General features: G+C 35.8%; 1 protein-coding gene and 1 long non-coding RNA gene across 4 annotated transcripts in view; one reads left to right on the top strand and one right to left on the bottom strand.

Moving 5' to 3' along the window:
• Window positions 1-9,079, bottom strand: part of LOC135221477 (monocarboxylate transporter 9-like) — a 29,633-nt gene extending 20,554 nt beyond the window's left edge. Inside the window, exon 1 of the mRNA XM_064259248.1 lies at window positions 8,558-9,079. Within this exon, the coding sequence (XP_064115318.1) occupies window positions 8,558-8,833 (276 nt within the window). The 5' untranslated portion in view covers window positions 8,834-9,079. The remainder of the gene's footprint in view (window positions 1-8,557) is intronic.
• Window positions 1-15,323, top strand: part of LOC135221946 (uncharacterized) — a 407,988-nt gene that overhangs the window by 276,591 nt on the left and 116,074 nt on the right. The window lies entirely within an intron of this gene.

Below are 15,323 nucleotides of genomic sequence, written 5' to 3'. Positions count from 1 at the left end.
TTAAATAATGTCTTCAACTGACAAAAAAAAAAAAAAAAAAAAAAAAAGATAGGAGACAAAGATCTGATTAGAATGTTCTTGTTTTTTCTTTTTGGCAATTTTGTTCAGGGAGGATAACGATGGCAAAGAGGCTGTTAAAGCTATTTGAAATATGATTTTATGTAAGATGAGTATGGGATCTTATTTCATGCTCGCTCTCTCTCTCTCTCTCTCTCTCTCTCTCTCTCTCTCTCTTCTCTCTCTCTCTCTACGCTAAACTTGCATCTTAGTCTCGTTGCGAATAATATATTTAACAGTACACTAAACTAAACCATGATTAAAGGAAAGCTGAGACAGACGATTAATTCAGTTCAGTATAGTGTGTTTGCAAAAATTCGGAGATGTGCTCTCTGACTTCCCGATGTCTTATAATTGACTTGATAAACTCATATCTCCAGAGAATCCTTTACACTTTTGATGTAGTGATACCACATACCTTTTATGGCAACAAAATGTATTTGGTAAAGTCAATAAAAATTCGTGGATATATCGAAAGAGAAACCGATTCAGGTGTGATCTTTCCGTTTAGTGTGATGTTAGTGTATAGATTTGTTTTCGATGTCGATTATCTTTGTTGTAGTAATTATTATTAATAATTTTGTTCAGGAGATGAACCCTACTCATTTGGAACAAGCCTTGTAAGCCAAATAAGAAATCAGCCAGGTTTGCCATAACACCTGGGGGAGGCCAGTCAGGATGGATTTCAAAGTTATTAAAAGCCCAGAATGAAAAGATTAGGTAAAGAAGAAGGCGCTTTCCTGAAAGCAACTTTTGCTTTCTCATCAGCCTGTCCCAGGAAAACGAGTCAAAAAGTAAGAGAACTCACACTCAGGACCATGGAAGGCCACGGTACAATGGCTATGGCGCAGTCCAAGGTAAAGGAACAAGGTTTGTATTCAGAGTACCTTTCTAGAAGTGTTGCCTGCCCAGGCTAAAGATTCCCTTCTATCCTAACTCTTGTAAGTAGGTTTACCACACCCTGAAGTGAATGTTACTAAGGAAAATCCACATTGATCCGCCACTCACAAGAGTAGCCAATTAATAGTAGCCATGCCAGCACTTTGCTGCTATTCATTTATTTTTCAGTCTAGCACTGAGGCAGATTTATGCATAATCAAAATATGGAATCCAGGCCCAAGTTTTCCGCAGAATATATTGAATACTTAATGATAAATCCTAGAAACTCGAAGTAGCATTAGTAAGTTTAGATCTCGGATATTGAAAACTATATGCTGGTCCGCTGGTATAGTAGTTAGTAACCAGCTGGTATAGTGGATAGTATCGTGAATGCCACTTAGATTTCGAGGGTTCGCGCCTCACCCCGGGCGATTATAAATCACTGGCTCTGTATCATGATCAGTTACTGCTGCAGTGTAGGGATCTGCAGTGGGAGGTTGAAACCAACATTCTTTGCAAGCTTAAATGACTTAGGACTGCATCCATGGCACGAGGCTTCCTAGGTCACCTTGTTATGACGGCACGTGATCTTCCAAATTCAGGACGCCTTGCGTGTCAGTCGAGTTCACGAAATATGGGTCACATCATAATAAACGAGTAGCTGCTCCCGCTTTTAGCTTTTGTTCTCCGGATTCCAAAATGTTTTCGTGTTAAAATAATAGAAGTAGAATCAAAGAATGAATAAGATCGCGGGACTTTTGATATTTAAATTGTTTTCAGGATAGCAGGGAAGATAGTGAAGAGAAATAACGTGGTAATTCTTGCGTATCGTAGTTTAGTCGTACTTTTCGGAGCAAATGTGTTCTTTGCTTTGTCTCTCTCTCTCTCTCTCTCTCTCTCTCTCTCTCTTCTCCTCTCTCTCTCTCTCTCTCTGTCTATATATAATATATAATATATATATATATATATATATATATATATATATATATATATATATTGTATGTGTGTTTACATTTGCCACTTGAAATTCTTCGTTTTCTTCTTTCTGAAGTCATTAACAAGTTCTCTGAACTTCTAATATTCAGAAAGGAGAGTATGAAGAAACAATTTTCAGGATGAATGTTCTGGAGTACGCATCCAATAATACCATTAAGTTTGTATTAATTAACACATTAATTCGCTCATGAGTATGTAGACGTTTACAGCATAAAGACCAATATCTATAAACTATTTCTCTCTCTCTCTCTCTCTCTCTCTCTCTCTCTCTCTCTCTCTCTCTCTCTCTCTTCTCGGAAACCATGTGTCCTTAAGGAGGCGTACATCGTGACAGTTAATTAATTGGTTATCACGTGATCACGACCAAGTGCATATGTAATAGTTTGTGGCGAAGGTCAAGTGATATCGTCCTTCGAAGTGATGTTCCCGAGTTAAAGTAAAACCAGCTTATGGCATATAATGTTTACTCCCAGTAGGGAAGGTAGAGATGAAATTATGCAGTAGTCTACGTCTGATTTAATAAGTAGTATTGACCTCCGGTAACTCTTGCACTCGTATCCTGTTTGCAATGTGCTTCTTTGACTGATGGCGTGGTTGCTGGCGAGTTTTTATCTGCGCGCAATATTACATGTTTGCCGACGTTCTTCTAAGTGCGAAAAAATAAAGTACTTGTTTCAGCTAAATATACACTCTTACGAAAGTGAGTGCTGGCTTTACGTGAAGTACTTTTTGATTAAAGTGTGACCTTCGTTTTCCAAAGTACAGTGAATTTGCTCATATCATTAGACGGTTTACTAGACTAGATAAATAATAGATTTCTCCGGGTACTTAGACTAAAGGTTTTGATTAAATTTTGTATCTTTGCGATTATCATTATTACTGATCGTCCCAAGTTTGCCACTTTATGCCATCAGTCGCTGACGCATCTCGTGGTGGGAACTTATCGCAGCATCGTAGGTAGGGGTTCCTTTTCTCACCCAAAAGACCCACGACATGGGTAGCAACATCCAGATCTCGGCGGCAAGCTTAATGTTCCCGAGTGATTGGTGTTACTACGGGATATCTGTTGGAATCACTGGGTTTGTCGCATCTTTTGTACCGCAGGCCTCGCAAACAAATCTCTGTGGTCATTGGGTATGGCGACAGCGGAGTCTTGTTGGATGCAGATTATGATTTACCTTATAAAGAATGTCGAACGATAGATAACGCATTTAGTGGTTTGTGTAAGCAGATAACAGCTCTCTCTCTCTCTCTCTCTCTCTCTCTCTCTCTCTCTCTCTCTCTCTCTCTCTCTCTGTATGATGGTCTCTCCGTAATTTGCTAGCTAAAAATATAATATGTAATTCTATGCTTACACCTACGTAAGTTGTTTCTGATATCTAAATTCATACATGTAATGACGATGGGATTATTGTTGTTAAATCAGCATTTTTAGTAGTAGTAGTAGGAGTAGTCCTGGTAGTTCTCATCATCAGCATATTTTCAGGTATATATATATTCTTTTAAATAACAGAAATATTTCTTTTGATGAAAAGGATTAAAATTTCACTTCTCATTTTCTAAGCCATTCCTTTAATGTGGATTTCTAGACTGACTAAATCCCCTGGTTTGAATTTACTATATACAATAGATAATGGATGTTGAATAATCTAACCATCAACGAGGTCAAAGTAGGTATTTCAAGGGAAGCGACAAGAAATTGATACACTAAGCTCATCTCTCAGATATTGTCTTAAGTTTTAAGGGAAAGAAACGGGTAGTTGGGATCCATCAATATCTGAGGATTCTGACAAGAAAACTTTTATGAATTTTATTTTTTTTCTGGGGTACAGCAGTAGACCACTTTACACGTTTCACCTGTCTACAAAAAGTGTCGCAAACACTGCTAATTTTACACAGGTAGATAAGTATTAGGCAGCTGGTCAAAAGTATATCATTCACGACTCATTCTTCCAACTGCATTCTCTCTCTCTCTCTCTCTCTCTCTCTCTCTCTCTCTCTCTCTCTCTCTCTCTCTCTCTCTCTCTCTCTCTCTCTCTCTCTCTCTTTTAGTCAGTGGAGGTTTCCGCGCAATCTTAAATTATGATATAGTTTTACACAAGAAAAATGAAATGGATGTAGAATATTACCAATATTTATGAAGTGCAAATGACGAAACAGCATCTTTAAAGACTTTTGGATGCTGCCTAGAGGCAAGGCTCTGATTAGGCATTTGTGGAGAGAAACGAACAGGGATGTAAGGAGGGAGGGAAGGTGGGTGGCTTGAACCGTCCGAAATCGATTTTCTTTCGTTCCGCCGTTGAGATTCGTTCTTGCATATTTTACTGATGCTTACTCCAAGTTGCAATCTGTTCCTGTCTGCGTCTGATTCGACATATTGTACTCTATCACTTGTATATTTATCATATTCTCTTGTATGTCTCAGTTGACTCGTATAAGATTCCTCATTTGATTTTATTCTATTTTCTACTAGTTGGCTCTGATTATTCACATGACATGATCTATCTAACAATAATTCTCCCCCCCCCCCCCCCTCCCCGCCACCCTTCACCTCACCGTTCCAAGAGCCCTCTTTTTATAGTCAAGTATTTCGTCAGTGACGAGTACTGGTATGAATACTTCCGACTTTTTTCGTATTACTATACGTACGTACGTATATTAATATTCCAGTTGCAGCGGTTGGTCAGTCAGGTGACAGAGAAAAACAATGTGATTATATCATGTTGAGGTGGTCAGTTGGGGCAGTTTCTGGGTAGTATGAAGAAAAGTTCTGCCAGAATGACAGTTAATAAATCTTGTCTTCTGTGTCTATGAGACTGGAAGATATTTCTTTTTTTACGAGACAGTGTTGACCGAAAAAAGAAAATGCTTATTTACCTTGTAATATGGGAAAAGAGAAAGTTGCACTGTAACCAAAGTAGTTTACTGTTTGTTTTAATATTATTTGCTTCTAATGATGCTTCAGTCTAGAAAAAAAACAAAAAACAAAAAAAAAGTGAAAGATGTTGCCAGAAGAAAGGGCCAATGGATGAAAGTTTTTTTTTTATAATTATCTTGCCATAAAATTCTGGCTTCTAATAAGGGGAAAATAAGAGTTGTACCAATGTGTCTACGTCAAATAACGCGATCCAAAACTACCAAAAAATCCTGAACTGTAAACAGAGTTACATTTCGTCAGTCTAAAGTGAATCAGATAGCCAGCAGTACCGAAGTGTATGCCTAGAAGATCGTTATTTGGTCGTTATCAATATTAAGGACAGAACAGTCTTCAAGTGAGTACCAAGGAACACAATACATATTTATTTATCAGTTATTTCATTTAGCTATGTAAGAAATTGCCATTTGCGATATAAAGTGTTAGTTCTATATGGTAAAACGTAATATATATATATATATATATATATATATAATATATACATTATAAAAACGTTCTAAGATATGGTGAATCCTAGTAACTCGGACAATAGAAGACTGCTGTAGGAGGAAGTACATCTCAGGTGGTCCTTAAAATATATATATATATATATATATATATATATATATATATATATATATATATGTTTCAAAACACAAAGATTTCATTTTCAAGGTATGAAGACAAAAAACAATAAAATTAACATGAAAAGCGCTATTAAGAAGTTCAATAACATACCTGTGTAAAGTGTAGTGAGAAAATAATTCAAATTTTTATAGTCATTTTTTATGGCTTTAAATTAAACTCTTTATCCACATTACTTCATCGTGTCCTCTCACTGACATCTGGTTGGGAGTTTTTCATATAGAATTCCACTTTTTACGTCAATATTTTACAAGCAATTATTTTACCACTACAGTTTTTCACAGCTTCATAATAACGTTTTCATTCCAAAAGTCTTACCTACTTTGTCTACGCTTCAGTTTTATGCAAATGTACCTTTAATCCATGACAAAAATGTCTATGATGCACTAAGAAAACTCATATTATTTATATACCAGCTATCAGATTTAATATCATCCCGAAAAATCCACTTAGTTTAAGTAGTTTGTTAAAATTCAAGGATAAACTTGATCCTTTGATGACCTCATGTGTTGTATGCAAGTTTAATTGCCTTAGGGGGACCTACGTGGGATCCACACAGAGGTTATTAAGGGTCAGAATTGATTGCCATAAGGGCGTTAGCTTTCGAACTGATAACAAACTTGCTACTCCTGAATTTTCCAACATCAGACGACACTCCAATAAATGGGAACATAAGACACCATACAAAGATTTTGAAATATTGGGACGAGCACCGAGTGGCTAACTATTGACAATCCTGGAGAGCTTGTTTATTAAACAGCTTGTTCCTCAATTGAACACTTGGCAGTCTTCCTCCACGACTCTTTACCGTACGTGAGTTGCTGCCTTTTGTCATTTTATAGTTTTTTGTCTCTATAGCTTGGAAACGAAACCTTTGCTTTGTAACGTCGCAATAAATATATTTTAAAGACCACCTGAGATGTACGTCCTCCTACAACAGTCTTCTATATATATATATATATATATATATATATATATATATATATATATATATATATATATATATATATATATATATGAGACCGGATACTTTTTTCCTCTAGGAGGAGCGCCGACTCCAGTTATCTGCAAGTCTCTGGGGATAGCTGCTATTCCCGTGGCCTCTTTTAACTTCAACTGACCTTGGGTGAACTGATGGGCCGCCAGACTTCGAACTTCCAATCTTTTATATATATACAAAAGGACTGACTTTTGATGCCGCCCAATTTCAATCAGCAGTCGCCGATGTGGGTTAACAGGATCCGCGATTTTAACATGTGAACGAGAATAAATATAACGCCAATAAAAACAATAGCACCCAAGGTCAGAGACGAGGTACATAACCTGGTTTTACGTTCATTCGAGCGTGCCAACTGATTTTGTTTCATTCACATTTGCTCTCTAATTCTTTGGTTGTTTGCCTTCAGTTGTTGATTTAACCACGTTTGCATCAGGTTACTAGATTTCATCATTTACATTTATTGTTACGTGAACAAGAATTTGCAGTTTTATACTCTGTTGCTCTTCTCTCTACCAAATTTGAAGTGTAATGTATAGTTTTCCTGGGAATAATGAATGATTGACGGCATCCATTTTCAAAGATAGGTAAGTAAGGTGACTAGTAACTCAAGTTGGAAAGGTTAAAGTAAAATGCGGGATTCTCATTAAAAAAAATCGTGTTAAAAATTCGTAAAAGAAAAATTCTAGTGTTATCCAACGCGGACTGTGGGTAGTTGGCCGGGGACTCTGTAGGGTGGGTGTGATCAGCAGCCAGAAAAGTTAGAAGTAAAATGATTTTACCATAATTATTTTACCATGAAGCATAGGTAATGTTAATAAAAAAAACTTCTGGAACGAAATCAGAAGGACAGAGAAGGAAGAGGGAACTATGAAAACTACGAACTACGAAAAGGATGGGTCAGTCATATTGTTAAGAGAATGGGTGAGTTCTGATAATTATGTTTGAGCATAAGAGAGAGAGAGAGAGAGAGAGAGAGAGAGAGAGAGAGAGAGAGAGAGAGACTGCACATGTTCTCAGCTGTAATGGAAACTTGGCAAGACTCCATGGGAAGTTTTGCTACATGTGCTCATGCAATAGACAAATGTAGCCGAGAGGAAGAATAAATTCTGGCATTTCTATAATAAATGAAATGATAGTGTAACAAAAAGACATAGTTATACTGATAATGATAAGACAGCATTTCAGAATTACAGGAGTAATTCCATCATTAGCTCTTTCTGAATTCTTTTTTACATTTTAATTTTTTATGATCATTGACAAAATAGCTTAGGGTAATCGATGCAGTATCCGTTGCTATTTCCTGAAGTCAATAGTTTCTCTCTATTTTTGCTCTTGTGGCCAGTGATAAAGGAATTGCGCTGCAATGGCAGGAAGAGGATTGGTCCTCTCGTGCCGAGATTTTATCAAGATCAAAGTCGGTGAAGAATTGTAGTAACAAGAATAAGAATAAAATGGGCAAAAACTAGACTACTCCACACTGAGCGTGGACTCGGTACACTAAACATAATTACGAAATCTCTCTCTCTCTCTCTCTCTCTCTCTCTCTCTCTCTCTCTCTCTCTCTCTCTCTCGTTTACGTATATGTATATATATATATATATATATATATATGTGTGTGTGTGTGTGTGTGTGTGTGTGTGTGTGTATATATATATATATATATATATATATATATATATATATCTATATATATATATACATTTTTTTCAAGAGTTTTACAGAATCTTGAGCGCACACCGAATATCTCAAGGAGGCGATTTGCGCAATCTCAGGTATTATCGTTCATATCCGTAGATGAAGTGAGGTCATTAACATGATAATCATATCTGAAAAGTTACTGACCCTTATTTTCGAAAAAATCGTCATTCCAGTTATCCTCCACAAGAAGCCTTTAACTAAATGACATCGATCAAATAAATAAGCAGAATTTCAAGAAAATAGGAAGAAAAATGGCAGATGAAATAACGGGAAACTGGATGGTAAACTAATCAGATATGCACAACGACTACTATGGGAGATAGAAGGGGGGGGGGAGGGGTTGGGACTGTATATAGATTTCAACTCACCATCACAATGAAGCTTCCCAAAGCAACCATCCATCCCCACCCTCCATCAGGTGCTTTTCGAGAGTTAGAGGAGAGTGCGTATGTTTTGACAGATTCACCTTCGCCAGCCAACTCAGTTGTCAAAAGGCTACGAGAGTCTTTCTCTTTCTTGTCCGCGTTTCCTCTGCATTTTTTGCAGTTGCTTCTCTCCTGTTCGCAAAAACACACCACGGGTTCTGATGCCGGAAAACTTGTCCGATCTGTTTCGAACGTTTTGTTATCACTTTCTTCGGTCATCTTTCCGTTCTGGTTTCCAAAATATTTTGATTTTCCGCGGTAACTTCAAAACCTAGCCGTGCATCATCTCAAGAGGTTGAAACAAATATCTGTGATACTGATTATGGAATGGGCGACCCGTGGAGTTGAATGCAGCGACCAGGTTTCCTCAGGACAATAATGCGACAGCTATGCTCGCCTCACGACGAGTGAGTGCACTGTGCGACGGTCGGCTGGGCTGCGGACTGTGCTCAGTGGCACTGTGGCAGGCTATGCCAGCTCTTTACCTAGGCACGCTGCCTCAGTGTTGCCAAATCACATTTTCAGATAGATGGTATTTTCCCTTCCTTTATCTTGAGAAACTTTAATGTCATTGTACTTCGTGGCTCATGAGAAAAGAGAAAGGATCTGTTAGAAATATTGATTAGCGGAGGGCTTGCTCTCAAAGTGTATATTGTCAATGAAGCATTGCTGTCGCACTTAGTTTATACTGTCCTTGCATGCGGCACTGTTTAATGATCCATGAATCACATTTGTATGCAGAGCCATAATTAATGCTTTATGAGGATATTAATTAGAACTGGAAAAATGACAATGGTAGAGCGACTGTACTTGTTTGTACACATAAAATAATGAGAATAAATTTAAACTCTTAGTTCAAAGAAAGCTTGAGGAAATAGAAATATTGTTTAGTAACGGAAGGAATATTTTCTGTTTTTACTTCTATTTCATCACTGTTAAATGTTACTTCAAATATTGGAACGATCAAACGAGTGATCATTTGATCCTGTCGGCACCAAGAGAATAATTATTAGTGGAGTCTGTTATCAAAATTGATCACTGCTTCCATTTTTTCATCTTGTGTTGACGTTCACGTGAAAAAAGAATAATTGTCTGGACCCAGGCTGAATTGCGTCGGGCGAACATTTGTCTCAGTATTTGAACAAAAGTCCAAAGTTATTCTTCTCTCTATCTACCACGAACATTTATCAAGCGAGAAACATATGATGCGTTTGTGTAGGTCATCATTATCGTCATCGTTGTAATAATGATGCTGCAGCAGTTTTCTCTTATTCATTATGAAGCGAAGGGTTTAATCGCGAAGGGTAACTTAACGAAATATGCCGGTGTAGGTCAATAAATGATAATTAAAAAGAACGCCAGTTTTCTTGAAATAACATTTCCTGATAATTAATGACAGGAAATGTTATTTCGAGATAACTGTCGTTCAGTTACTCTTCGTGATTAAACCCTTCGCTTTACAATGATCAAGAGAAAACTGCTGCAGCATCATCATTACGATGATGATTATAATGATGACCTATACAAACGCATCATATGTTTCTCTCTTGATAAGTTAGTCATAAATGTTGCTGGTAGATATACAGAAGAATATTTTTGGACTTTTGTTTAAATACTATGAGAAAAATTCGCCCGGCTCAACCGTTATCTTCTACAATGTTTGCTACTTAAGTTCTTGTGATATCTGTGCAAGCTAGGGCAATGGCAAAGAAACTCCACAGAAATGTGCGACAGGCCTTCGGAGTCTACTGCGAGCAGTAGCGGGTCAAACCGAGGCCCGGAGAGCTTAGAGGGCGATTGAGGGTGAGCAACTGTTATTTTTTACAGTGCGGTGCTTGCAGGCCAGAATGGTAGGCGGCCTAATCAATGCAGATTCCCCTTTCATTTATGGCTGCGAATTTCGAGTGGAAATGGTATCACAGTTTCATTTTGGAAATGAAAACAACGCTATTATCCTGCGCCAAATATATGGGAATTGCCAGTGGGTTTTGCACGATAGCCAAGCAATTTTTGCTGAATTCCCAGGACGTTTCAAACGCTTTTATGGTTGCGTGTAAAAGTACTTTTTTTCGCCTCGTATTTTTAGGGAAAATCTGCTTCTTTTATTGACTTTAGAAAAGTATTGTTATATTTTACTGCCCAGAACCCATGGTGCAACCTTCGTTTTCATGGCATATAATTCTACTGTATGTATATTCAGTTGCTTGTATTGGCAAAAAAATTTGCTATTAAAATAGCAAGATATAACTGAATAGCCAGCAGCTTCGTGTGTTTTGTATCCATCTTCGTATATTTCATAATTTCTATTGCGTCCTCGTGTGTTACAGCACTGTTTTATTACCGTTTGTAACTGCCTGTTTTCACATCGTCGCTTGGGATGGTACAAATATCCGCATGTCTTATTATCCAAGGTGCTATATTATTTTGTTGTCTTTAAGCTACAATGCCTGATGGGTTATTGTTTTTTCAAGAGTCTTTTTGTTCTTAGTGGAAAGGGAGGTTGGCGTTATGAATTTTGAAATATATTTTGTTCATAAAATGTTCTTATTGCCGTTGACGATCCTGTTCTAGTTTTCTAAACTATTCACATTGTTAAATGTTAGATCTTAACATTGTGTTTTTATCAGCTATATATATATATATATATATATATATATATATATATATATATATATATATATGCATATATATATTGAATAATAATAATAGTAGTAGTATAGTAGTAGTAGTAGTAGTAATATTCTTGAAGGTGTAAGGGGAAGGAATGGTTATTTAGGATCCAATATTTTTTGTCATTTGGTATTTTGCACAGTTATGGCTCCAAAAAATACATTTGCCAACAATACAAAAATTTGTCTTTATTTCTATGTGGAAGACTTCTCTGAAATATAATTAATTTAATTTACTATACATTCTGTCTCGTAGAGAACGTCAAATTCTATTCGCCCCTACATATAGATGCTCTTACAGTAGCATAGGGACAAACATGCCTGAACACTCCCATTCTAACTCTAAGACACTAGAAGGCAGAAAATGTGCACGTATGACAATGCCTTCACTCTGAAGATATTTTAGATAAAGATGGTTCTTAGAAAAATACATTCCTTAGTAATAACATTCTTTTAACAAGAAAAAAAAAGGTCGGTTGAAAATATAATTCCCACCATGGCTTCTTTGTCCTGTAGAAGCAATATCTGAAGCAATTATTCTGAATTACATTATATTTGTTGCTACTGTTATCGGTTTGTTAAGCAACACACAGTATCGATTCGCGTCCTTTGTAAATGGACCGCTGTACCATAAGAAATTTATGCATCTAAACAATTTACATTTGTGCTTTTGCTAACGATTATCTATCGTCTAACAAAAGTAATGTTGCTTACGAAAGAGAAATGGCAAATATATGCGCTGACTTATTAAAACCCGATACCTATGAACAGGCATATATTCCCGATCCTATATAAGAATTCTTTTAGGCGACGACTCCTGCCGAGAAAGACGATGCATAAGCCGTGCCCAAATGAATAATTGTACCCAATTGACAGGAGGTACTCACTGAATAAAATTTGTCTATGTAAAATGTATATCAATATATCTGCTGGAAAATTTTACCCAATAGATAAAATTGAATGAGATAAATATTTCAGCAGACAAAGTGTAGACAAAAGACTACAAATGGGTCCAATCTGACCTATAGAGAAAATGTAGTCAAAACTTATCAGACAAAACTTATCCGGTGTGTGACATAGATAAAAGTATCCAAGAGACAAAATACACAAAATGGACAAATGAACAAAAACATACCCAATGGACAAACTGTACCCATTGTTTACATTACGTAAATTTTTTCACTGGGTACATGGGACATTTTGTCCACTGTTGGGTGAATTCTGTCCTTTGGGTAAACTGGGGGAGTTTTGTACATCTTGTACCTTTATTTTCTTGGATCATTTTTTTATTTGGACATGTATTTTTTTCTATTAGATACTTTTGTGTGGGTATCAGCTTGGGTTACTGATAATAATATATATATATATATATATTATATATATATATATATATATATATATATATATATCATATATATATAAATATATATATTATATATATGTACTATAATATATATAATATCAGATATATTATGTCTATATATATATATATATATATATATATTTATATATATATATATAGTTTATATATTATTATATATATATATATATATATCATATATATATAGCTATATATATATATATATAATATATATATATAGAATATATATATTTATATATGTACTATATTATATATATATATAATTACTATATAATATATATAATATATTATATATTTATATATATCTTATATATATATTATATATATGATATATATATATACATATAGATATATATATATATATATATTATATATATCTATATATATATATATATATATATAAAGTATGCAAAAAAGTATGCTAAGTACATAGTACTCCCTATCAGCTTATAAAATTGTGCTCTCTCATAGTATTCATGTTATTAGCATTAGTTTTTTTCCACACTTATATTTCAAGAATTGCTGCCACATCGCTTGTCAATGGCTTTATTATGCTTTTTTCAAATAGAAGAGCTCTTAGACTTTTTTTTGCGCTTTTAACTCGTACTAAGTCGGAAGATCTGTTCATATCCTTTTTAAAACTGGACCTTGTTTGCTCTTAAATATTTCGATATATTGTGCATAGTGTTTGTATTTGCTTTTCGTGAGTCTCCCGAAGTGTAAGAGTTGGTTTTTTTTCTCGTACACTCAAAATGTGCACAAATAATCCTCATTATTTTAAATGAACAGATTTGTTGCACTCTATTGCTTTCGCAAAGGTGGTGCCTTCAGTTTTTGTTTGAAGGTCACGGTTCCGCTACCACGAACGACAAGAATTAGACATGGTAAATGCAGGATTTTGTAACAGTGTCAGAACTGAACAATTCGATCTTTTTCTTGCTCTAATTTCTTTTGATTATCTCTGTAATAGCCTGGCCCCTAATTTCTCCGGGCATGCAAACCCTCTCAAAAGATACTGAATACTTACGCAGGAATTCAGTAGACAAACAGAATAAGAGCTTTGCATGCCCGACATTACGTAATCATCTTAGTGTAGTTATTACCTATGTGTTTTGATGAGAGCGTTCTCTGCAGTGCGACATTGCCTGTGAAGCTCCACAGTCATGCGTATTGCGTTTTAATTATTTTATGTATTATACTCAACATCCAATTGCAGTCTCCATGCCGTTGGGGTTGGAAATCTTACAGGTCCCGAAACGTCTGTTTATAGTTTCCCTAAACAACATCTACACGATTGACTGACACGTTTAAATTGCGTCATAGTGTTTAAAGGTGTTAGTATTTCTTACACAGTATGCGTGGTGGGTCCTTCGACCACCAAATTATGCGGTCGTGTACCCATCTAGCCATTCGGGGCGGGTTGTGAGGCATGCAACCGCATCCGGGAGAAACATTAATAAGATGCAAAAAGATAGGCCCTATAACTAGAAAATACTTGCTCACACACACACACGCGCGCGCATATGTATATTCAAGGAACATTCGTACGCACATGGTAAAAGCGTAGTCCACAGATTCACAATATCTGTGGATCGATCCTGGTCTCCCTCCCTCACAATCAGCCCAGTTGCGCATGTATACCACCGTCTTGTTCTTTCTCTCTTCATATATATATATATGGTCTTGTTTCTTATTCATATGAAGCTGAAGCCTTGAGAACTATTGATATATATATATATATATATATATATATATATATATATATATATATATATATACATGATTATTGTTATTTTTAATGTTTCAGCTTTGGATAACAGAAACCAGACCATGCATGTGATTTTTACAAGTTTATGTTTACACGTTACTTGAATATTACTGAAGTATCACTAAAAATTTGTCTTCATGTTACTTTGTAATGGTTTTCTACTCTCGATGAGTACCATGTTAAAGAGGTACTGTCATAAATAGTCACAACGTATAAATCGTGTCTTACGGTCGATATTCTTTTAAAAGCAAGCTTTTTGGTCATAAGCCTACGCTATCAACTATCCAAGTTTTAAAATTACGCGTTAACGACAGAGTAATCGGTGAAAATTATTTATAATAGGTTTTCGTTGTCTTGAACATTTTAGGATGTTCAAGAAACTTGAATGCGATCCATGCCACAACTGAAGTTGATTCACAAAATATCACGCAGAGATCATGCTTCTACGCACAAGGCATTTTGAAATAGGCGCAGTTAGACAGCAGCTTTCATCTATTTGCTGCTTAGATCAGTATACCAAGTCACGATACTGAATCCTTTGGCTATATCAATGACAGAAAGAAAAACTAAATTGTACCGGTTTTGTCTTAATGGGCCATTAGTAGTCCAGGCCAGGGGCAGAGAATGAGTCACTGTATATATATTTTTTGACATGCAAATAGATTTGTTTTCTTGTCCGCATTGTTGATATAATTTGTAATTGGTTCTGTCTGAATGGATAGCTCGTTATTTGTTGGGTATTCGTGACAGTACAAAGTAGCAAGAAATGGTCTTCACTTCAAAGTCACTTTTTCAGTTGCACTCAATTACGTAGTATCACGTTAGCGAATGTAGATTCTTCGAAGTTGTATATCATAGAACAGAGGGAGAGGGGGTCGTATATGTTCGAAG

This window comes from Macrobrachium nipponense, chromosome 11, assembly GCF_015104395.2.
Source record: "Macrobrachium nipponense isolate FS-2020 chromosome 11, ASM1510439v2, whole genome shotgun sequence".
NCBI lineage: Eukaryota > Metazoa > Arthropoda > Malacostraca > Decapoda > Palaemonidae > Macrobrachium > Macrobrachium nipponense.
The sequence above is the reverse complement of the archived record's forward strand: the minus strand, read 5'-3'. Positions and strand labels throughout refer to the sequence as shown.